This window comes from Cetorhinus maximus, chromosome 4 (assembly GCF_964194155.1).
Source record: "Cetorhinus maximus chromosome 4, sCetMax3.hap1.1, whole genome shotgun sequence".
NCBI lineage: Eukaryota > Metazoa > Chordata > Chondrichthyes > Lamniformes > Cetorhinidae > Cetorhinus > Cetorhinus maximus.
The window spans coordinates 118,055,174-118,080,692 of NC_135882.1; the positions used below are offsets into that span (position 1 = coordinate 118,055,174).

The 25,519-nt window shown below is 43.6% G+C and overlaps 1 protein-coding gene and 1 long non-coding RNA gene across 8 annotated transcripts in view; one reads left to right on the forward strand and one right to left on the reverse strand.

Moving 5' to 3' along the window:
* Nucleotides 1–25,519, forward strand: part of lrrcc1 (leucine rich repeat and coiled-coil centrosomal protein 1) — a 226,077-nt gene that overhangs the window by 84,129 nt on the left and 116,429 nt on the right. For all 7 annotated transcript variants that reach the window (XM_078540669.1, XM_078540675.1, XM_078540673.1 and 4 more), the window contains 2 exons: nt 13,010–13,211; nt 14,466–14,614. In XM_078540669.1, coding sequence (XP_078396795.1) covers nt 13,010–13,211; nt 14,466–14,614 — 351 coding nt within the window. The remainder of the gene's footprint in view (nt 1–13,009; nt 13,212–14,465; nt 14,615–25,519) is intronic.
* LOC144679837 (uncharacterized) overlaps nt 7,545–25,519 on the reverse strand; it is a 216,087-nt gene continuing 198,112 nt past the window's right edge. The window contains exon 3 of the long non-coding RNA XR_013576432.1: nt 7,545–8,999. This is a non-coding gene — a long non-coding RNA (uncharacterized LOC144679837). The remainder of the gene's footprint in view (nt 9,000–25,519) is intronic.

The window sequence follows — 25,519 nt, forward strand, 5'->3', positions numbered from 1 at the left end:
GGCCAGGTAATGTGTTGTAGCTGCATAATGTGGGAGCTGATGGACCCCATTGTGGTTCCTAGTGACCACATCTGTACAAACGTTGGTTGCTCGAGGAACTCCGGCTCAGAGTTGATGAGCCGGAGTCTGAGCTTCGGACACTGCGACACATCAGGGAGAGGGAGAGTTACCTGGACGCTGTGTTTCAGGAGACAGTCACACCCCTTAGATTAACTACCTTAAATTCAGCCAGTGGTCAGGGACAGAAGGGTGTGACTATGAGTGAGGCAGGTAGAGGGATCCAGAAAGTAGCACTGCAGGAGCCTCAGCCCTCGCCCTTATCCAACAGGTTTGAGATTCTTGCTCCTTGTATGGATGAGAACGGGGACTGTAGGGAGGATGAGCAAACTGGTCATAGCACCGTGGTACAGGGAGCCATTCAAGTGGGGGGAGAAAAGAGAAATGTAGTTGTAACCAGGGATAGTATAGTTAGGGGAATAGATACTGTTCTCTGTAGCCAGGATTGAGAGTCCTAAAGGCTGTGTTGCCTACCTGGTGCCAGGGTTAAGAATATCTCATCTGGGCTGCAGAGGAACTTGGAGTAGGAGGGGAAAGATCCAGTTGTCTTGGTCTACGTAGGTACCAACGATATAGGTAGAAGGAGGAAAGAGGTTCTGCTGAGGGAATATGAGCAGCTAGGGGTTTAATTAAAAAGCAGGACCAAAAAGGTAATAACCTCCGGATTACTACCTGAGCCATGAGCTAATTGGCACAGGGTCAATCAGATTAAAGAGGTAAATGTGTGGCTCAAAGATTGGTGTGGGAGAAATGGGTTTGAATTCATGGGACATTGGCACCAGTACTGGGGAAAGAGGGAGCTATTCCGTTCGGACGGGCTCCACTTGAATTATGCTGGGACCAGTGTCCTGGTGAATCGCATAGCTAGGGTTGTAGGTAGGGCTTTAAACTAAATAATGGGACGGAGGGTTCAGTTGCATGGAAATCTAAAAAATCAAAGTTTAAGGAGAGGGTAAGAGTGGAGGTTAGTGACGAGGCTGATTGTTACCAAAGAGTGAAAGGAAGGGACAGAGTGTGTGAATGCCATATTGCACCAAAAAATCATACAAGTAATTGCAAATCCTTTTTCTGTAACTCTTGAGTTAAACACTTTAGCTGAATTGCCTGGTAGTCTTTCCTCCTGAAAAATGTTATCAAGCACAGTGCCTGCTCATTGGGTTTCAATACCTTCCTCCTGCCTTTGAACTGCCTGCTCTTCCCGTTTTTCTTGTTTCAACCTATGTGCCTGTGATCTCATTATCACACAATCAAGAAACAATCCAGCATGCCCTGTCTGTAACCCCTTTGTTGAAACCACTTCTACTGGCTGCTCTACTACACTAGGCATCACCCAAATCTGTGACCCATCTATATCATTACCCAGAATAAATTGAATCCCTGCAATAGGCAATTTTTCCACCGCCCCAACAATAACTTCACCTGTCTTCCATTTACTCTTTAAATTTACCTTCCACGTTGAAATAGCTTTAGCATCTCCATGAACCCCACTTATTATTACCTGCTCCTGCAATACTCCCTCTGACCAACAAATATCACTATCCCACACAATTAAGGATTGACGAGCCCTTGTGTCTCTTAAAATTTTAACATCTTTAGCTACTCCACCCTTCACACACAAATTTTTTAAACATTTCTGCAACTTGCTCCTCAGAATTCTCTTGGATAAACTGTGAACACATTCCCACTTCTTTACCTATCACTGATTCTTCCTGTTTTACTTGTACACAAACCACTGGTTTCTCCTGTGCCTGAACCTCAGAACCCATAGTACTTTTACTTCCAGAACCTTTCTGCATCCCAATAATTTCAACAGATTTTCCCAGCAATTTCCAACATACTGACTTCGTGTGCCCCACTACACTACAATGAAAACACCTCAATTTTCAAATCAAAAAACAGAAGTACCTGGAAAAACTCAGCAGGTCTGGCAGCATCGGTGGAGAAGAAAAGAGTTGACATTTCGAGTCCTCATGACCCTTCAACAGAACTAAGTAAAAATAGGAGAGGGGTGAAATATAAGCTGGTTTAAGGTGGCGGGGGGGTGGTGGTGAGGGGAGAGAAGTTGGGGGGGTGCTGGTTGTAGGGACAAGCAAGCAGTGATAGGAGCAGATAATCAAAAGATGTCACAGATAAAAGAACAAAGAGGTGTTGAAGGTGGTGATATTATCTAAGAGAATGTGCTATTTAAGAATGGATGGCAGGACACTCAAGGTACAGCTCTAGTGGGGGTGGGGTGGAAAGACTGACAGGGCATTACAGGTATAGATTTAAAAATAATGGAAATAGGTGGGAAAAGAAAAATCTATATAAATTATTGGAAAAAACAAAAGGGAAGGGGAAGAAATGGAAAGGGGGTGGGGATGGACGAGGGAGTTCAAGATCTAAAGTTGTTGAACTCAGTATTCAGTCCGGAAGGCTGTAAAGTGCCTAGTCGGAAGATGAGGTGCTGTTCCTCCAGTTTGCGTTGGGCTTTTCAAATTTTCAAATGTCACTCCTACTCTCAGCACCTTCCTTTTTATTGTGAGAAAAGACTTCCTGGGAATTTCCAGCCACTCCTCCTTCTCTTCCTTGACTACTTACCTTCCTTTCACCCACTTTCTATCCTTTTCCAATTTAAATGGGTGACAAAAAAAAGGTTTAGCTCTATGAGCTAACTCATAATCCTCAGCTACCTCTGCTTCTTGCCTAACAGAATCTGTTCCTCCATATGAATTCTCACTACCAAAGGAATTGAATCTCTAAATCCTTTGTAAAAGAATTACCTCTCTAAGAGCTGCATATGTTGTCTCTATTTTTAACGCCCATATCCACTGGTCAAAATTACTTTGTTTTACTCTCTCGGACACAATATAAGTTTGCTCAGGCTGTTTTCTCAGATTCCTAAATTTTTTGCCTGTATGCCTCAGGAACCAACTCAAAATAGCCTTTTTCACCACATCATAATTCACCGATACTTCTTCAGACTGCAAAGCATATACCTCATGCGCTGTACGCACCAACTTAGACTAACAATACATCCAGTACTCCTGTGGCCATTTCATCTGTTTAGCTATCTTCTCGAATGAAATAAAGAATGCTTCAACATCTTTTTCCTCAAAGTTTGGAATTGCTTGTACAAATCTAAACATCTCCCCACTGGGTTTTTAGGTTAAAGGTTTTTTCATCATCAGAACTCTCCTCAGAATCTGAGATCTCTTTTTTAACTTCCAACCTTTTAAGCAGGTATTCTCTTTCTCCCTCTTTCTCTCTTTCCCTTGTATCTCTTTCTTTATCCTTCTCTCGTGCCTGAAATTCAAGTTCCAGCTTCATTTCTTTCTCTCGCCTTTCTGCTTGCCCCCTTTGAAATGTCCTTTCTCTTTCCTTTGCTTCTAATTCAAGTTTTTTTAGTTCCATTGCTTGTTCAATTTCAAGTGTCTTCATTTGTAACTGAGGTCTCATTACCTCCAGCTGTGACTCACTAGTGTCAGCTATCACTTCCAACTGTAGATGCTGTGCTATACCTTTTAATTGTATCTGCTTTCTTCAATACTACTGGTAACCCTAATTTTAACTTATCTGCCAACTCTGTTAACTTACTCTTGGATATGTTTTGTAACCCAATCAGCATTATACCTTCTACTCCCAGACAAGTCTTAGCAATTGCCAAAGCCATCTTGCAGCCCCACCACTTATAAAAATACCTCACCAACTCCTGAATTCAAAGTGCTTCTCGTACTCATAACCTTATGTTTCACCAATTCCAGACCAACCAAGGAATTACAGATATGATCCTGCCAAGAGCCCCCAATTGTTATGACACAGCAGTTGGTAAAGGCTGAGTTGTTTAAATCCCTGAGGGAAACTTGAACAACTGTCATAACCTATATTTTCAATTGATATGTTTGTGATGCATATGTCTACACGTCTACAAATTATTACCATAATAACTTTTAAACAAATCCCCAAATTAATCACTCCCAGGTAAATCTTCATCAAGGCAACAATAACCCATGGACTTTAAACAGACACCAGGCAAAGCACATATGACCGTACGAATTCAGAATGAGGTTCCTTTGCAATTTGGTTCCTTTGCTGTCAGTTGTAGACTTACAGGCTGGTTAGATCTTAAATGCCTCTGAATGACACACACAAGCTCCTTTCTGTTTATACCTATCTTCCTTTTTGAATGTAAACTTTCCATTGTATTACTAAGTTTTTAAAATTTTAACTCTCCTAACAATAATCTTTTCATTCCACCAATTTTATTAGTAACATAAACAGATTGCTTGGCGTCTTCCAGCTAGGTGCAAGATTTTACATTCTTTTGAATGGTTTATTCAACAAATGCAAATTGCACTTTACCTTTTAACTTCCTTAAGTTTATCTAATCCCGCCGGTGGATGAGGTTTCATGAAAAATGCAAAGGCCGCTTGGGCTCTTTGCCCGCCCGCCAAATTTAAGGTTGGACGGGCAGCCCTGTCAATATCTTTAATTGGTTTATTAATAGCCTTAACAGACCTTTGACAGTTCGGTGGGCGCGCAGCCAACTCTGGTGCGCGCCCGCAGAATGGAAGATTGGAATGATGCACGGTGACGTCAGGATGCACGCCCAACGTCACTGCGCATCAGTTTACGTGTCGGCATGCTGGGCCTGCCCCCGCATGCCACAGAGAAAATTCGGTTTAATGACTCCGATCAGTGGAGAGTTTTTCCCCTGATTCCTTTTGACTTCAGTTTTGCTAGGGCTCCTTGATGCCACATTTGGTCAAATGCTGCCTTGACGTCAAAGGAAGTCACTTTCACCTCCCCTCTTGAGCTCACCTCTTTTGTCCATGTTTGGACCAAGACCTTGTCACAATGCCCACATCCCACAAGCTAGTTAAAATAATAAGTTGCCACATAGCTACTTCTGGTTTAAGTGTTGCGGGTTTGGGGACACCTACTAACCCATTCATTTCAGGCTGGCTAGTTATTATAATATTTAAATGAGTGTGTTCTTTAAGTTTTGAGAGCCATTTGAATTTAACGGTTGTGGCCAGGTTTCCCGGAGCTTGAAACTGAGTAGCTGAAAGAAGGCAAAAGCAGCCGTATCCAGCAGGTAAATACTTTTCCAGCATTGCTGTAGGTGAGAAGGAAAAGTGGTGCTTCCCCGGCCCCTCAAGTAAATTTTCTGCTGCGGTCTCTCACTCCACAATTGGCCAACCTCTCCACTCGCGCCTTCTCTTTCCTTTGCATCCACCGGCCTGCTTTCCCTATCCACCACCATCGCTTTTCTCTCCCTGTTGCTGCAGTCTGAGCCCCTCCGTCATGCCCCGAACTTCTCCATTTGCTAGGGACTGCCCCCATTTGCACCTCTACCACTGACAATTCTGGCCAACCTCTTAATCTGGTTGACTGCCGAGCAGAAATGGAATGGAGTAAAAACAGCTAAGTAGGTCATGCCCTTAAATTCAGAAGGATCTCCTCGTCTCACTCCCCCATTTCTGCATTTCTTTGTTGGAAACACACACCCCCGCCTCCCCAGAAATATTGTGTATATGATTGTGACTGCGGCTAAGATTTTGTCAGTAATCAATTGTAATGGGACTACACCACCTATAAGAAAATCAAAATGGTTTTCTATTTCCAGAAAGAGATGATTGGATTTCTTGTTTCCAATTATATACATGGACAAATTGATATTGGTGCAGGGGAGGGACTTGTCACAAGCCACTATGGGGCAACGCCTCATCTAACAAGTTGCAACACAGTTGCAAACTGACCGCGTAAACTCTGGTGCGATGAAGCGATGAAAGCAGAAGGAAAGAGTGCAGACTCCTGGCTTGAGAAACCCCCTACTTCCTCAGGGTAATTCTTGTCCTCTCTGCCCAAAGACCTCTATCTCCAGGATTGGCCTGCTGAGTCACCTGAGGACATTCAGATCATGAAGCTTGGCAGACGTCACCCCATTTCCCCCCCCTTTCAAGGGGCGAACTATGGTGGTGACAACAGGCACATTGTTGTTATTGCAGATTCTCTCTCTCTCTCACAGCATTGAATATTGATTCTTTTGCTGACCCTAAGTTCGACCACAGCCAGGGTGATATTGCATCTGGACCTCTTCCCAGTTTCATCTTGTAAATCTGCTATGTCTTTGCTCTAAATAATGTCTGCTGCTTAGTTGAGTGCTAAGTTGGCTTATTAGCATTCGTTATGAACTTCCAGTAAGCAGTGAAACAAATATATATGTGGCCTTTCTCCTTCTGATTGGTAGATCACCAAATTCCATACACAATTCCTTACCATCCAGATCATGTTTTGAAATTGTATCAGATTAGAATAAACAGTAGATTAGTAGGTATATAATGGTGGGATGTGTTATATTATAGACCTGTAACTCACAAGTGAACAGATTGTTTGAATAAATAGGTAACTGAAAATCACTAAAGAGTCTGCACAGAAGTGTTGGTGTCAATTTTTCCCATATTAGCTTAACCGAACAACTACATTTTCATTGAGGGCAGGGGGAGGGGAGGTGGGGGCAATAGGATGGAGTGAATCTGGGTGTTAGATGAGGATTTTGGATCTTATTGCTACTCTTGTGATATATTTTGGTGTTGCATCATCAAGTTTACCTGAGACTTAATGGTTTTATGGAAGATTTGTGAAACATTACTATGGATACTTGCCTGGTTCATGTACTCACCTCATTTATAAATGAAAATTTAACATTTATTTGCCAGGATGGATTTGCATCTAAGACCTTGCTGCAAATAATATATATAATATGTATAAATATAATATATATTTTCAGTAAGTTAATGAATATGATCATTTATTTGGCAAATCTCAGTGCTTTTTAACATTGAAGCCCACTGGTATAATAATACCCCCTGATTAAGAGACCTGAGTACTGTGTTCATTTTTTATTACTACAGTTACTGAAATTCTAGTGGTAAATTAAAACTGAGCCAAAGTTATCTTTGCATTCTTTCCAGAAAAAAATGAAAATGTTTTGTGTTGTAAATTAAAATGGAACAAAGCTTTTTAAAAAATGGAATTACATATTGATTTATGCTTTACTGAGACTGTAAATCCTATTTATTAATCAGGAGCCAATCCACTGAGACTACAGCTAGTAGATTGGCTAATGCAATAGATTGCTGTTTTTGAGAAAAGTTTGTAGCAGAGAATTAATATTCATTTCCATTTCCAAATGTATGTAGTTTCAGCAAATCTATTCACTGTATATTGTATGAAACCCATCAGAAATATTTAGGGGCTAAATCTGAGCTGCTGGACAAACTCTTTCATCTTTAGTCCTTGCAGTTAAGATCTGTTCATTATCCCTTATTCTGAATGCTAAATATATAAGTTATTAAAATGCAAAGTGATAAACTTATTAAAAATGCTTATCTTGACTATATATGAACTAGACAGAAAGTAATTTTCTTCTGGTGTGGATTTATTGCATTTTGATTCATTTTCATTTTGAAAATGTACTAAAGTTGATAATGCTTACATTTTATATAAGCCAGAAACATTTTTTATTTTTTATTTTATGAAAACAAACATTTGATAGATGCATACCATGATGCAAAAACTCAGACATCTAGACAAAGTAATCACTATTGAACTATGTTAACACCTTATGCCAAGTTAAGCATTCGGGTATCTCATAGCTGTGCTATCTGGCCTGTTTTCTGCCTGCAGCTGCACTTGTGTTGGGCAAAGAGCTTTTCCCTTGCAATCTTTTTTGCTTTATTTTCCTCCTGTTACAAAACCATCAGATGGTGTGGGTGGTGTGTGGAAGGAGAATCCATTGAGATGCCCATTGGTACACTAAAAGTACTGGGGGAATTTTATATTTTATGCAGTTAGCACAGATACTCATGAGAACCTAAGTTTCAGAAAATCAAAACAGCAAGCAAAGAATGACCAGGAAACTTCATAATTGAAGTACTTTCCCTTGGTCTCTTAAATCTATTACCACAGCCTGTACTCAATAACCTTGCATGCCTGTTTTTGAAGTGGGTATGCCTTTATACTTGATGTCCTGGATGCTCAAAGGCTAGGAAATGGTTTGCAGGAGGAACATACCCTTAAATACATATGGAAGTATACTGCCTGTCTGTGTGGAACGAGAACTGGTCCCACTCCCTGAAAACATCACTACAACGCAAAATGGGCTGAAGTCCAGCAGATAGAACTCCTTATTTTCTGCTACCAGTTGCCTAATTTACAGAACAAAATTAAGAACGGCAGCAGAAAATTCAGGCTATAACCTGCCAAAGTATGTTCCTAGCTATCGAGTTTTCTCCCACATCACTGTGTTATATTTGATAGGTCACTCTGTTTTGCCCCATTACCTCTGGTGTTACCAAGAGATCGATCTTGCTTGATTTCAATGAACACCTCCACTTATCACCCAAACTGTTTTTGAGGTTCTTTAATTTCCATATTTCTCTCAGTACAGTGGATGAAATGTCCTTTAATGGAACAAAGTAAAGCTTTTTTGTTTTGATTCCTTAAAGGTGCTTCAGCAACTCCTGTTTACTTTATCTGTAGTTCTTTATCTGTTAACATGATTTAACTCTTTATGGATTGTCAAGTGAAACATCCAAATTTGCTCCTTTGTTATCATTGTGCCAACTATTTATTTTCTCCACAATAGCTCTGTGTAAAGCCACGTCTTTCCAAGACTTGAACACATGCTGCCATGTGGGATGAGGCTCCTCTATTACATATATCAATGTCTGAGACAAGCTGTTAGAAAACGCTTGCTGCCTGTATTTTTTTGACTTTCTATCTATCATAAATTCGATTTTTAATTACTCTGAAAACTGGTTCCCAATTCTCAGTAAACTTGAGTGCCAGCACTGCTGGGACGGAGGTAGGATTACGATGTTGGGAAAATCCCTGACTCCCAATTCCTGCCTCTGTGATGAAAATCCAGCCCCTTGTGCCACTTCAGGAGCTTTGAGCTGTAAGAAAAAAACAGCATCACTTCAGACTTTAGTTTTGCAGGAATTTCCATGAGGTGCAAATTTGTTACTTACAATCAAAAATCTGTTCTTTTTGGAAACTAATTCCTGGAGAGTTGCATGATCTGGAATTTTAACAGTTATGCTATTTCCAGTAATATTCATTCTGAAATAAACATGGGCCGGAATTTTCCGGCCCTGTTGGTGTCAGGCACCATGGTGGGCAGGGGAGTGGTGGACACTTTGGCAAGAAGGCCAAAAATCGGTTCTATGCTGTTGTGAAATCAGTTTGCGATCGTCCACTCCAGTCATCAGTGGAGGGCTGCGTCATTTTTGAGGGGAACTCGGAAGTGAGCGCACACAACCCCGCAAGCATCATGCATAGGACATCAAGCAAGAAGCACGCACATTTGCGGGGGGGCACAGACAAGTCGCATTTTCATGGCTGGCTTTCAGTGCGGTGCCGGGGAAAGGGGTCCAGCGCGGATAAGGCTGGGAGTTGGGGCAAGGCAGCACAGACTGAAGGAAATACTCTAGCACGTGCTGGGGGGGCGGGGGAAGAGGGGGCAATGAGGGAAGCGACCATGCACTTGGAAAAGCTTGTCAAAAGTGAGCATTCTTCCTCCGCCGAGACTATTTAGTTTTAGCTCCATTGACATGCTTGGAGTCGGGCCTCTGAAGCTTTTCTGCCCACTCAAGCAACGCAAATGCATGAAAGTGCCACCAAATGTTCAACTCTTGGATGCAGACTGCAGATTAATGTGCGTTTTGGGGGGCATCAGTGCAATTGGCCGACTGGGCAAGTTGTACAATCCCTTTGCGAAAGGTGGCCATGGCGCAGTCGCTGGTGGAGGCGCTCACAGCCTCTTGCAATGTCTTTATTAATGTTTCGACCAGTATCCATTATGATTCAAGCGAACAGCACAGCCTGAGCTGAAATCACAGCATGCAGTCCAGTTGCTGAAGTTGCCGCCAATTGGCCAAGTGGAGGGGGACAGAGATGGGTGGGGTTTCGGACAGTCAATGAGCACACTACACACTGGCCATCCAAGTGATGGCCAGCACTCTCCTGCATGCATGATGGGGCCTTCAGACTTAACCAAGAGAGATTCTTATTACACCTATACTAACCCACACATCTCTCTCTTTGATCCTGCAAGTGGAGAACATCAGGATCATGGAGCCTGGTGATTTAGCTGTATGCCGCATGGCATACAGAGACCAGAGAAGAAGAAGAGAGTGGCAGAGGTGATGGTGGGCAGGCAAATCATAGGCTGCCCCACCAGTGAGCCTGCGTGTTTACCAGGAATGCATTATTAATGAGACAGGACACATCTGGAATGGGACGATACGGTGTGAAAACCCGCCATTGTGGCCGGCGGGTAAAATGTCCCTTTTCCAGCCCACTACGGCACTTTGTGCAAATCTGGGACAATTCCGCCCATGGTCTTTTCCTACAATATCAAACTTAGTTCAGAAACAAACCAGTCAGCAAAACATTAAAGACAAATAAGAAAGGTTTGTGGAACAGTTCATAATGGGCCAATCACTTGTCATAATAATCGCTTTCATACATTAATCGTAAGTCTCTCCACTCATTCCAATTTTTCAATACATTTGTCAAACAGAATCCTTTACAATTCACAGTGCAGGTTGATGTCTTCCCTCTTCAATGCACACTTATATCATTGATAACTCCAAAAATTCACCAGTAGCTTGGAAACTCATTTGTAATTTTTAGATGTCCTGCTTTTAGCCAAATCATTGTTTTACAGTTGAGTAATTATCAAAATTTGAAGTTAAAATTCACAATAATTCAAATATATGTATATGCAAGTTTGAAGTTCAACAGAGCAAATAGGAGTAAATCACATTTCTGCCTGGACACTTTGTACACAATTCAGTCATGGGATTCATATGAAAGTGGTTTGAAGGTTTTTATGGTGAGAGCTGTAACATTGAGGAAACAAATTTACAGTTGTACCATGTAAAATTTTGCTCTGGAAAGAACAATTGTTACTTTAAAAGATTCCCTTGGAAGAACTGATAGGCCTCAACATTTCAGGCAGCATACCCTGCCTATAATCTGGAGGAATGACTGGAGCAGATGAGAGGTAGTTATATATAGTGGAGGATGGGAATATAGATGGGATCTTACTGTTGATTAGTCAGGCTATTGCATTTGTAATAGGTCAGTTCATGTTAACATTCTTGCTGCTGGTTGGTTGTCTGTGTAGAATGGATGGTTCTCTGTTTCTTGAGTAAGGGTAGCTAGATGTCACTGATGAGAAGGGCGCTGTCTGAGGGGATAGTGTGGTGTTGGTAGATCACCATAGCTCCCCGACGCATCTTGTATGCCAGTGTGTGATGAGTGAGATAAGTTTAGAATTGGACTACTGGATGTGGTGGTTTTTAAGTTGTGTGTTTGACAATAGCTGACTTGTCCCATTCACTCGGCGGGATTTTCCGCACCCGCCTGCCTCCGCGATCTTCCAGTCCTGCCACCAGTCAATGGACTTCTGGCTGGGGCGCTGCCTCATCCACGGTGGGTACCCCCCCGCCGCAACGGGGCTGGAAAATTCCTGACCACTGTTTGATGTAGGTTTTCTGTCCTTCAATGTCCATAGTCAGAACCTACATCCTCGTTTACATATCACTCCATAGCCTTGTTTAGTACTAACCCAGCCATATGCCAAATTCCATGTGCTTTGATCCTCTGGCTTTGGTCTCCCTTGGACATCCTGTTCCACCTTCAAAAGTCTCGGCCTCCCCTTCACCCCTAAATCATTCTTTCCTTGATGTTGCTCTTCCTGCTTTCTTACTATCCTCTTGACCAAGCTTCAATCTTTCCTAATCCTTCCCTAATCCTTGCCAACAGTTCTTCTGCTTTTTTAATTCATTCATAAGATGTGTAGGTCACTGGCAAGCCAGCACTTGTTGCCGATCCCTAATTGCCCTTGAACTGAGTGGCTTACTAGGCCATTTCAGAGGGCAGTTAAGAAGCAACCACATTGCTGTGGATCTGGAGTCCCATGTAGGCCGAGTGGGTAAGGACAGCAGATTTCCTTCCCTAAAGGGAATTAGTGAACCAGATAGATTTTTACAACAATCGTTGATAGTTATCATGGTTACCATTCCTGACACTAGCTTTGTATTTCAGATATGTTAATTGAATTTAACCCTCGTGTCCCCTGAGCATTAGTCTGGGCCTCTGGATTACTAGTCTGGTGACATTATCACCACACCACCTCCTCGGTCTGTGTCAAAGACATTATATGAATGCAAGTTGTTGTTTCAGTAATTAAGCTGTATTTTGTATTTAAAGTTCTAGATTATTTTTCTAACAGTAGTTTTTATTGCAGGCCTCTTTCCTCACCCTTAAATGCTGTTGAATGTTTTGATACAAATTTACGTTTCTTTTCCCCATAGCTGTTAATGGAAAACATTTGATGGATCTCTTAATGGAGACCCCACTACAATAAATAGAGCAATTTGTTTTTGCAGCATTGACTTCAGTGTGGATATTTAACATGATTATTTTCTGTTTGGAGTAGCTCTAATAACTTGGACTGTATCTTCTACCTATTAGGAGCGAATTGCTGTTGACACATACTCAATCTTACAACTAATGAGCAGACCACAATTTTTAGACATCAATGAGTTTTTTTAAGTTAGCATGAATGTTTAGTTGGGTGTTAATTTTCAGACATATTAAGTTGTATTCTGTACCTTCAATTTAATTTTAACAAGTGTTAGATTGATAATTTTAAAAAGTTGATACACAGGGGCTATAAATATAAGATCACCAGAATGAATGAGAGGGAATAGGAAAAATGTTTTTACACAGAGATTGTGAAAAGAAAACTTTAAATGAGTATTGCGGAAAAGCAAGTGAATAGGACTAAATGCACAGTTCTTTTAGAGAGCCATTGCAGGTGTGATGTGCAGTATGTCCTCCTTTGCTGAAAAATGTTATGAAAGTGTAACACAAATGATTGCTTTTGTCTCAGGGACAAACAGCCCTGCATGCAGAAATTAAAATCCTCTAACAACCAGCCCAGAGGTGAAGAATTCTCTAGCAGTTCAACTGTAGAATCTGCTGAGCTTCGAATAGTGGGATGCACACCCAGGAGTATGTCAACAAAACAAAAAACTCAACACAAGTCACAAGACAGCAGGAAAACAAGTTTGACTGAGGAGTCCACCTATAGGGTAATAAAACTAATGTTCATTTTTAAATTGGTTCAAGAATAGCTAGCAATGTACATTCTGTACAATGTACAGTTCTGCCGAAGGGTCGTGAGGACTCAAAACGTTAACTGATTTCTTCTCCACCGATGCTGCCGGACCTGCTGAGTTTTTCCAGGTAATTCTGTTTTAGCAATGTACATTGTTCAAGAACACATGATTTTGAGCATAGAAAAAGGTTTTTGTTGATTACACAGCAGCAATGAGTGGTACTAAAATCTCCCAGCTTAGGCTCTTATTGGCCTCCAGGTTAGGCTGAAGCACTAATTTAGTTATGTTGCTTTCTAGTGACATGACTGGAGGAGATCGGAGATGTGTTCAAGCCATTTCTTTAACATGCCATAGCAGTGTCTCAAGATGCCAAGCAAAGGTCTCAAATAATGCGACTGAAGGTCATAAAAAATATGCCACTAAAACAAAAGTATGTCTAATTAGATAGAAAATGAAGTTCCGTTTTTTCTCCCAAATTACATAGATATGGAAGTACTTTGTTACTCTCATAGTTATATAGACTGGAGCTTATGGTTGTAGGCACAGATTGTTGACAGACAATCAGGTATATGCATATGCAGCAAGCTTCACATATCTATATCTCATTAATCTGTTGGGTCATTTTCAAAAGTGGTTCAAAGCAGTAGTTAAATTGTATGCTGCTTTGTAAAATAGAAAAATAAAAAGTGCTTTTAGAAGGATTGAAACTATCCAAATAAAACTAGATAATGGAATGCTTTTTGTTCATGCTATACCCATTGGACAAATATAAATGTAATCCAATTACATTACTGTAATTTTAAAATAATATAGTTCAGTTTAGCTCAGTATAGTAAGATTTCCATCTCAGACTCGGAAAGTTGCAGGTTCAAGCCACGCTCTAGGAGCACATAATCTAAGTTGTAGCGTAGTATTACTGCATTGTAGTAATAATAAAAAGGAGCAGAGAGCGTTCGTGAGGTGTTTGCCAAGATTCATCTTTCAACTAACCAGCAGAACAAGTTAAATCATCATTTATCTCCTTTGCTGCCTGTGGGATCTTGCTCTATGCAAGTTTTTTGCCACTTGTGTCTACCTAAAAGCATTTCATTTACTAAGGTGCTTTGGAAGTCATCAGGACATGAAATACACAAAGAATGTGCAAATGTATTCTTTCTTTGTAACGGGAAGACTTCCAATTAACATTTTCCAATATAAATCTAGCAGCCGTGATTACTTTCCTTTTAGGTACTTATTCAAGAGTTGGACCAAGAACGAGAGATGAGATGGAAGGCAGAACAAACTGTGAAAGAGTTGATGGACCATACAAAAGAATTACAAAATCAGGCTAACGAGAAAAGGAATTTTCATGACATGGCTGTACATACCACAGACAGGTACCTGAATAACACTTGCCTTTTTATTCTCAGAAATTTACAGTGCTACTATAATACAGTTTATGAGTTAAGTGTATCTAAAAACACTGAAAAGTGGCAATGTAACTTAAGAGTCATATAAATGATCTGACTGTAGAGTAGACTAAAGCCAAAGTGTGTGAGACCACCTTCAGGACATAGTATCCCACACACACCACTTGGGATCCACACAAACTATAGCATAAGTCTAGCCAAGTTTAAAAAGTTCTCAGAATGTCTCTTGCACTTTATGGGTTGCATCTTCCAGTCGGCGAGCAGGGGACGGGGCCTGCTTGCCGACGCATAAAATGACGCAGGGTGACGTCGGGCAGGCGTCCCAACGTCACCCCGTGTCACTTACATTTTTAGGTCAGCGGGCCCACAGCCAACTCGGCTGCGCGCCTGCCGACCTGTCAACGGCCCATTAAGGCCATTAAAAAAGTAATTGAAACCATTAATGGACCTGACCGTACAACCTTAAGGTTGGCGGGCAGGCTGGGAGCCCTAGCGGGCTTCTGAAAAAACATGAAACCTCATCCACGGGTGGGATGAGGTTTCCTGAGGGATTTAAAAATTTCAGAATATTTTGAAATTAAAGTTATGGACATGTCCCAACTCATGTGACAGTGTCACATGAGGGGACATGGCAGCAAAATTTTTTTCTATTGTTTAAACTGCTTTTCACATTTGAGCCGATCTCCCTGAGGCAGCACTTAATTGGCCTGCCCACGTAAAATGGCAGCACGTCCCCAAGTGGGGGCGCCGATTGGGAACCCACCTGCTCCCGCACATCCCCCCACAACGGGGGGAAAATGTTGCCCTATGGGAAAAATTATTTTGCTTTTAGTAATACAATGAACTGCTTTTAAAAATTGGTTCAAGATAATAAAGACAATATTGTGCTTTATTTATGAAATATTAGGACATAGTTCTATTTATAAATTCTAGGTACTGCATTTCTGTTTAAATCTTAAATAAAATTGTACCTAGACACAAAAGTTAATTATATTATGGTAATAAACAATTACTGGTAAATAAAACCAACAGTTGACTTGAATAAATGATGCCCTATTGTGACCTCAAGGCTGCAATGTGGGTAACCCCCAGCACGCAAATGCAAATTCTAAGCATAATCTGCAACAACAACTTACATTTATATAGTGCCTTTTATGTGCTAAAATGTCCCAAGGCATTTCACTGGAGCATCATCAAATAAAATCTGATACCAAGCCACACAAGCAGATATTAGTACAGGTAAGCAAAATGTTAGTCAAAGAGCTGAGTTTTAAGCAGCATTTTAAAGAAGAGGTAGAGAAGTAGAAGGGAAGGAATTCTAGAGCTTAGAGCATAGGCAACTGAAGGCGTGGCCGTCAGTGGTGGAACACAAAGTCAGGAATGCGCAATAAATCAGAATTAGAATGCTGATATTTCAGGGGGTTGTAAGGCTGGATTGGGTTACAGAGGTATAAGGGGTGAAAAATGTTGTGAAACCAAATAAATTTTAGTGTCAAACTCACTTCAGCATTTGCTAAATGTTAGGTTCATTCTCGTACTGGCATGTTATGCCCTTAAAGTCCTCCCTCCCTTCATTCTTGTTTGGTTCCCTGCTAATGTGTTATATCTGAGTGTTTATTTATAATTCTCCACACACATGCTAAACAGTAATGCATGCGGCATACGCTTTGAATGTCAGTAAATTTTCTGACATAGTGATATTGTCAACCATGACCCCCAATTTTTGGTGGCTGTACACTAACCACCCCACAACTCCTTCTCCCAGGATAGAATTTGCCAGGGCCTGGGACAACTTCTCCCATTTCCCCAGTTGGATCATTTGCCAGACAGGTTGGTAATATAGCTGCTGAGTCTATCGTGAGACACTTCCATCTAGTGATGTTCTTAGCCGAAACTTTTCTACTGTTTGGAATTGCTAGTTCAACTTTATATTTTTATGTTTCAACTGAGTCAATATGTACTAAGGTATGTACTTGTATTCTGCAAGTTGATAACTCAAGAGTATCCAAAAGGTGACCATTAATTTAAATTTATGATCTTGTTATCTTATAATTTTGTTGCCTGAATTTTTACTTGTGTTTTGTACAAAATAGATGCCCATATCCACACTATTAGGTGAGCGGGTAGGCAATTGATTGATGTGGTTTAAAGTTTTTTCTCTCTCTAAACTGAGGTAGTGGTTTAAATTGGTACTAGGGAGATATATGTATTAAATTTATAGCTTAACTAGTTAAACTATTTAATATAACTACAAATAGTTATAGTGATATTTCTAAACCTAATTAGTTAAATAAAACACAATAAAAAGGGCAAGACAGGGGATGTGTTGCAGCTGTAGTATGTGGGTAATGGTGTACACCAATGTGATCCACGACAACTACATCTGCAGAAAGTGTCTGCAGTTTGAGGAACTTTGGCTCAGAGTTAATGAGCTGGAGTCCAAGCTTCAGCCACTGTGATGCACCAGAGAGGGGGAAATTTACCTGGACCTTTTGTTCTGGGGACAGTCACACCCCTGAGGCTAGATACTTCAGATCCATGGTCAGGGGCAGGAGGGCGTGACTACAAACGAGGCAGATTTGGGGATCCAGAAGGTAGCAATGGAGGAGTCTCATCCCTTGTGATTGTCCAAAAGGTTTGAGGTTCTTGCAACCTGTGTGGATGGGAGCAGGGACTACAGGGAGGATGAGCAAACTGACCACAGCACTGTGGTGCAGGGGGCCAAACAAGTGTGGGGAGTAAAAAGGAATGTAGAGGATAGTATAGTTAGGGGGATAGATACTGTTCGTTATAGCCAAAAGCATGAGTCCCGAAGACTGTGTTGCCTACCTGGCGCAAAGGTTAAAGACATTTCCTCGGGGTTGGTGAGGAAGTTGGGGCTGGATTATACGCTGAGTACGGACTCCCCGCACCTCAGCTTAAATGTCGGGGGCAAGTCCACTTCCACTTGCCTGACAGAGCATAAAAACATAAGTGCACCAGCAAATAAGATCAGAGTGAGGCAAAATGGTAGAAAAGATAGAATTAAAGGTTCTTTATCTGAATGTACCCAGCATTCATAAGAAGATGGATGAATTGATAGCACAAATAAAAATAAACGTGCATGATATGATAGCCATCATAGAAACGTAGTTGCGAAGTAACCAAGGCTAACAACTGAATATTCAAGGGTATTTGACATTTTGGAGGATGGGAAGGAAGGATAGGGAGGTGGAGTAACTCTGTTAATAAAGGATGAATCAGTACAGTACTGAGGAATGTTCTTAGCTTGGAAGATGTCGAATCTGTTTGGGTGGTGACAGGGAATAGCAAAAGAAAGAAGTCACTGGTGGGAGTTGTTTATAGGGCCCCTAACAGTAGCTACACTGGGACAGGGTATAAATCAAAAAATAAATCAAGGAAGTACAAAGAAATACTTCAATAATAACCGGGTTGTATTTAAATACTTTATATTACAACCTATTAATCACGAAATGATGAAGAATATAATACAAAGACTTTGCTAAATTGCAAATTTGATCTTGCTGAAATTGTTTCATATTCGCAGGAATTATAAAGCTGAACATTTTCACTTCATTTCGCGATGCTTATCGATTGTGCATAATAAAAAAATTTTTTAAATGAATCTGATGGGTTGATATATTAGTATTTACTGGAGCAACTTATTGAATATTTACTGTTCACTTTATAATGCCAAAGGAAAAAGGGTAATTATGTTTATATTACGCTTCTCTAGACTTTTCTGATCAATGATGCACATAGTTTTACAAGCAAACATTTTAATTCATGGAGACATAGGGCAGAATTTTACAGCCCTGTTTTGGCGGGGCAGTAAGATTCGGTGAGCCGTTTAAAAATCCATTGACCTCGGCGGAACCGTAAAATTCTGCCCATGCGTTTTGTACATGGTATATAAACTTCCATTAACAGACAAAACAGACTGTAGAAGATAATTTGTTCTATAAAATCTGCAAAGGTCACAAAGCTTCCATGTATTCACATAAATCTACTCTCTGCAGTCTTTTAGAAGAACACTGTAAATGAAGTAATGAAATGAATTAGGGAAAGAATGGATGAGATACTGCAGCAGGTCAATTCTAAAATATTCTTCAAAAAAGTAAGATCATATTAGTTGCTGTGATTTACCAAATATAATTTGGAAATGTGGAGTAATTCCACCTTCCATTAACTTAAACTTATCAAAAACTCTGCTGTCCATGGCCTGACTCTCACCAACTGTTGCAAACCCATCATCCCTATACTCACTGACCTAGATTGGTTCCTGTTTAAATTAAACAATGCCTTGATCTAAAAATTCTCATCCTTGTTTTCAAATCTCTCCACGGCTTTGCTCCTCCTTATCTCTGTGATCTCCTCAAGCCACACAAGCCTCCGAAATATTTGCGTTGCTTCAGGCCACTTGAGCATCTCTGATTTTAATTGCCTTACAATTGCTGCTTGTGTTGTCAGCTGCCGAAGTCCTAAACCCTGGAATTCTTTCTCTGCATCTCTTCTGCCTGTCCACCTCACTTTCCTCCCTGAAAATGGTCCTTAAGACCCAACTCTTTTTGACCAAACTTTTGGTTATATGACCTGATATTGCTCTATGTGGCACAGTACCAATTTTTTTTTGATAATGCTGCTGTGAAGCACCTTGGAATGTTTGACTACGTTAAGGTCAGTATATAAATGCAAGTTTTTGGTGTTGAAAAGGAAGTTCAACATTTAATGGAATATTTTGGCAGAGTATAATTGGTTTACAAAAATAGCAATTGCAGTTAGTCTGTTTTTAAAATATTTTTTTTAAAATGCTCATATAATTTATTTCACAATATGGCATGTACCAGTATATATGTTACAGCTGGCCCTGATAGCTTTACCTGGACTTTCAAAGGAACAGTTTATGCATTACAAATTAACTTGATATAGGCAGAATCATCCGTGCCCACTGGCGTCTGGTGTGCTCAGCGGCGTAAATGGGCAATATGGCGAGAAGGCCAAAAAACGGTTTCACGACGACGTGAAACCAGTTTGCGATTGTCCATCAATGGTGGGCCGCGTTTCCCGTGGGGAACCTCATTATAATACATCAGTCATTATAAGGCCAGCCCGCCAGAATCGTCGTAATCGTCCGCTCTCTCCTCCTCCCCCCCCCCCCCCCGCGCTGGATTGTCTGCCCACATCACGCCGACGTGTTTCACATCAGCATATAAAAGGCGTGCACTTGGCGGGCTGCACTTTGAGGGGAACTCGGAAGTGAGTGTACAGTAACGTTGTGGACTGCTCACAAGGGATGCCTGTTGGACTTCAAGGTTGAGGCACGTTGGGTGGGTGGAAACACAGTGCAAGAGCTGCCCTGCAGTTGAAGGTAGCATACAAGCACGTGTGGGGTGGGTGAGGGAAGTGGCCACTCATTAGGCACACCTTATATAAAGTGACATTCCTCTGCAGCTGAGACAGTTCAAGCGCAGCCACATTGATACGATTGGAGTTGGGCCTCTAACTTATCTGCCCACTCAAGCAACACAGAGGCATCAAAGTGCCACCAAGTGTTCCTGAGCTTTTCACCCCTCAGGCACAGACTGCTAACTAATGGGCATTTTAGTGGACTGCAGAACAATTGGACGACTGGGCACATTGTACAATCTCCTTGCTAAAGCTGGCCATGGAGCAATCACTGGTGGAGGTGCTCACAATCCCTTGCAAAGTCATCATCCCGGTTTGGACCAGCCTCCCCCATGGTTCAAGCTTACAGTGCAGCCTTGCAGTGCAGGTTAGGAGAATGTCTGTGCCTGAGCTGAGAGCACAGCATGCAGTCCAGTGGGAAAAGCTGCTGCCAATTGGTCAGGTGAAGTGGAGTGGAGGTGGGTGGGATTTCGGGCAGCCAATGCAACGCACAAATCTCAAGTGGTGGCCAGCACTCTACGGGATGCATTAATGGGCCTTCAGACTTAAACAAGATAGGTTCTTAGTGCACCCATGCTAACCCACGCATCTCTCTCTTTCATCCTGCAAGAGGAGTACATCAGGAGCATGGAGCCTGGAGAACTAGCTGTATGTCTTGTGGCATACAGAGAGCGAAGACAATGGAGACAAGAGTGACTGAGGCACCTAGCTGCGCAGAGGGAGGAGCAGCACCCTCTGGAAGAAGGGGAGGCTGGGGCTCCTGTACCTGCCACCGAAGAGCCACAGCGAGCCGTTGCTGGTTGGCACCTAGTTAGACCCAGGATCTATAGACACCACCTTTCGTTCCTGCAGATGACAGAGAACCAGTGTCACCGAAGACTGCGCATGTCTAACAAACTGGTTGGTCATTCTGCCAACTACTGCAGGATTTGGCGCCACGTGGACATGGAGGGCATCCACTGCCAGTGGCCGTGAAAGTGACTGCGGTGCTCAATTTCTACACCAGTAGAAATTTCTTTCAGGACTCCACAGATGACCTCTGTGGGTTATCACAAGCCTCCACCCACAAATGCATCCATGAGGTCATGGATGCCATCTCTGCGAGGGCACTCAACTTTGTGCAATTTGCCCGGGACCAGGAGAGCCAGGATGCAAGATAGATTGGATTTGCCCAGATCCCAGGTTCCCTACAGGTGCAGGGTGCATCGACTGCACTCGAAAGTGGTGCTGAGATCCCCGTCGCAACACGCAGTCAACTAATGTCAACCGCAAGGGCTTCCATTTGCTGAATGCAGAGCTGGTGTATCCTGCAGGTCTGCGCACAGTTTCCAGGGAGTGTGCATGACTCCTACATTCTCAGGTGGTCGAAGATTCCTGCCGTCTTCCAGGGCCCACAGAGGCTGCAGGGATTGGTCCTCGGGGACAAGGGCTACTCGCAGAGGATGTGGCTGATGACACCCGTGTGGTGGCCTCAGACTGCAGCAGGGGGAAGGTATAATGAGGCTCATGCTGCAACTCACAGCTTGGTGGAGCAAACCATCGGGATGCTGATAATGAGGTTCCAGTGCCTGCACCGGTCTGGTTGGGCCTGCAATATAGTCCACAGAGGGCGTCACGCATCGTCATCGCTGGCTGTGCCCTTTACAGCCTGACGCTGCAACAGGGAGAGGAGCTGGCTGAGGAGGAGCTGGACGTCTGCAATGAGGAGGACATCAATGGTGAGGAGGCCCTCGAAGGCAACAATGACGGCGATGAGGCCCTCGCACTGGCCAGACGAGGCAGGCACGCTCGGGGGGCCCTCATAGCTGCTAGATTTGTGGTAGACGATGACAACATGCAGTGAGGAGTCACCATAAGATCCTCACATTGCATCTGTGAATGTCTGACTCCAGCCTGACGTATGGCAGTGCACATATCCTTTGTGATAATGCTTCTGTCGTGGCGACGTAGTGGAGGCCCTAATAGTCACTCGATTGCGGGAGGATGATGACGTTATGCAGTGAGGACACGCCACAGATCTTCATAGCCTCTGAGAATGTCTGACTCCTGTCTGGCCAAGGGCAGCACACTTGCGCTGTGTTATCAGGGTCATACCATAGAGATGCAGTCATGAAACTTTAAAAGCATCTGGCCCTTTGTCCATCTTCAGCAGCTGACCCCTTCAGGAGCACAGTGTCACTGGTCACAGTTGTTGAAGACATGGGCGTCAGCCCCACCTTAAAGGTGCTGAGAGCACACACAGAATTACAGAACTCTATGATGCCTGCCCACGACATTGTGGCAGCAATGACAAGCACTGTTGAGGTGCAGGTATCAGTAATATGTCCAGGGAGTGTGAGGCCGGACCATCACTGGACTGAAGGCTGCACAAAGCACAGGGAAGAGGCCCTGGACTGAGACACCTGCCTTTGTATTGTGCAGGAACCAGGTTTCACACCTGAGTGACACGGACACTGCTCATCAGAACAAGGAGCTATAGGCAAGGAGATGCTGTTGACAGTTTATTTACAATAGTGAACATTATGTACAAGTGATTAACATCTGTGCCCAGGCTGCGCAACTACACCTTATGTAGGGTGTCTTAGGCTGCACTCCCTTTTTAGTTATTTAAAAAATCTTTTGTTACTATTTTGTTTGCACTTCAGTCCCACGCTCCTGATCTACGGACACCCGGTGCGGAAGGGGGTCGGGAAGGAGGAGGACCTCCTCGTGAACCTGCTCCTGGGCCTGGCCAAGTTGGCCATCAACAGGTCCAGGCAGCGGGTGATCGACGGGGGAGTCCCGCCCGATTGTTTGTCCCTCTTCCGCGGCTACGTTCGCGGCCGGATGTCCCTGGAAAGGGAGCACGCGGTGTCTGCTGGCACCATCGAGGCCTTCCGTGCCCGGTGGGCACCGCGGGGACTGGGGTGTTTTGTTGACCCCTTTAATCACATCTTAGTTTGATGTTTGTAAGGTTCCTTTAAAGTTTTTTTCCTTGATTTTACACCTGACTTGACTTAGGGGCTGTGCTTGATTTCTCCCTTGTTTTTGTTAATTTAGTTTATTGTTTTGACTCAAAAGAGTTACACCTTATATAGGGTGTCTTAGGCTGCACTCCCTTGTTAGTTATTTAAAAAATCTTTTGTTACTATTTTGTTTGCACTTCAGTCCCACGCTCCTGATCTACGGACACCCGGTGCGGAAGGGGGTCGGGAAGGAGGAGGACCTCCTCGTGAACCTGCTCCTGGGCCTGGCCAAGTTGGCCATCAACAGGTCCAGGCAGCGGGCGATCGACGGGGGAGTCCCGCCCAATTGTTTGTCCCTCTTCCGCGGCTACGTTCGCGGCCGGATGTCCCTGGAAAGGGAGCACGCGGTGTCTGCCGGCACCATCGAGGCTTTCCGTGCCCGGTGGGCACCGCGGGGACTGGGGTGTTTTGTTGACCCCTTTAATCACATCTTAGTTTGATGTTTGTAAGGTTCCTTTAAAGTTTTTCCTTGATTTTACAGCTGACCTGACTTAGGGGCTGTGCTTGATTTCTCCCCTGTTATTGTTAATTTAGTTAATTGTTTTAACTCTACAAGAGATACACCTTCTTAACCTTCCTAGCCCAGCTGCTACATCTTGGTGCTGGCCGTGCATCCACAATGGAGGTGGAGGCAGCCTGCTGACTACTACTCTCTGCCTATTATGAACTTGGTGAGCTCCTCTGGAGGGCTGAGATCTGGAGAGCCCCAGCCTGCTTTCGGGGTCCCACTATGTGACAGTGGCACCCTCCTCAGCCTGTGGAGCTGGAGCTGCTGAGGTCACAGGAAGAGGAGATTTGGATGGGCCGGGCACTTCCAGAATCACCTGGTTGGATGGCCCCGGCAGGTACACCTGCTGATCCTCCTCCCTATGGGTGCCCAAGGGCCCCTGGCTGACTCCTTTAGGAGAAGGGGTAGCTAGAGTGAGATTGGGCTGTACTGCACCCCTCTCACGTACACACTGTTGGAGGCCAACTATGGCATCAGTGATGGAATTCAGCCAACACTGCAGTGCAGGAGCGACGACCTGGACTAAGGTCCCCATGGCGGCCGCCGTCCTAACAGTGTTTGCCTCGGTGCGTTGGTATGCCGGTGCTATCACCTCAGCCTGAAGGCAGATCGGCTCCTCCATTGTGCTTTGCAACCTGAGGAGTGCAGTGGACATCCCTTCCTGATGTTCCCTAGCTTGTCTTTGCAGCTCCAGCAACTGTGACATGACCAAGTCAAGAGGCTCGTCATCTGACTCAGGCTCAGCAATGTTCTGGCCTCCAGCCGTCCTCCGAGTGCCGGACACCTGGGATGTCCCTGCCACTGCCTGCTTTGGATCATAAAGTGCGATGTGCTCATCAGATTATGATCCCGAGGCTGCTGTAAAGTTAGGCTCCACTGAAGTGTGTGTCTCTGCGCTGGTGGAGGGTGTGGGTGAGCGCTGTGACGGGTCTTCATGGAGGGTTTCAGTGGATCCTCTTCTGAGCTTTTGTCGGGGCTTGGTTGGACGCCCTGGGTCTGGGACTCTGTCGGCTGTTTCCAAGAAGTGCCTGCGAAAGCAAGGAGAGGTAATTAGTGCATGGCAGTGGCCTGCGAAACAGTACACGTCACTCTCAGCATGGTTGTCTGATGGATGTTGCACTGCTGGATCCTCACTTGATAGAGCACCACTGACCTCAACGTCAGCACGGGAATGGTCAAGATCCTCGCCGGCCAACTGGATAGCTCTGTTTTCAAAGTCCATGTGGACGTTGATTTCAGCCATTCCTCCACCAGTCTGCGATCTCCCCCTCTTGTTGTGTGCCAGCTTGTCCTGCATGAATGGAGATGGAGTGAGTGTAAGCAGGATGCCTGCCAGGCCAAATGATAAGTATGCCTGGCATTTGTGGGTGGTGAGTGGTCTCATGAACGGGGTGAGGACAATGAAGGTGTGTGTAAGAGAGTGAATGGTGATGTCCCTTGAACTGGCAGTGAGTGAGGGCCCTGTGGATGTGTGATGGGTTTGTGAGTGTGTGAGTTGAGAGTAATGAGAAGAGTGACTTATCCTGGCAGAACAAAGAAAATCATTCATCCTCTTGTGGCACTGGGTAACTATCCTCTTTTGCATGGCGTTCACACTGACCACCGCTGCCACCGCCTCCCAAGCCAGATTAGTGATGTTTATGCCCTTCCTACGGCCAAGAAGCAGGTAGAGGACATCAAGGCAAGCCTCCACTGTGTTCAAAAGGTGCTCGGGGAATGCGTCACTGAAGCAGAGCTGCAGTCTTTTTGCCTTTTGGGGCCATCCTATCTTCCATGGCAGCCCTGGGCTGGAAGCACTGAGAGATGTGCACACGGCTACACTTTAAATGTGGCGCCAGGCGAGGTGATAGCATGGCGGGCGAATGAGTGCCTGCCTGCCATGGAAAAGGCGTGTTTCCCGGGAATGCATAATTAATGTGGCAGGTTTGGGACGATATGGCGTGTAAAGTCGCC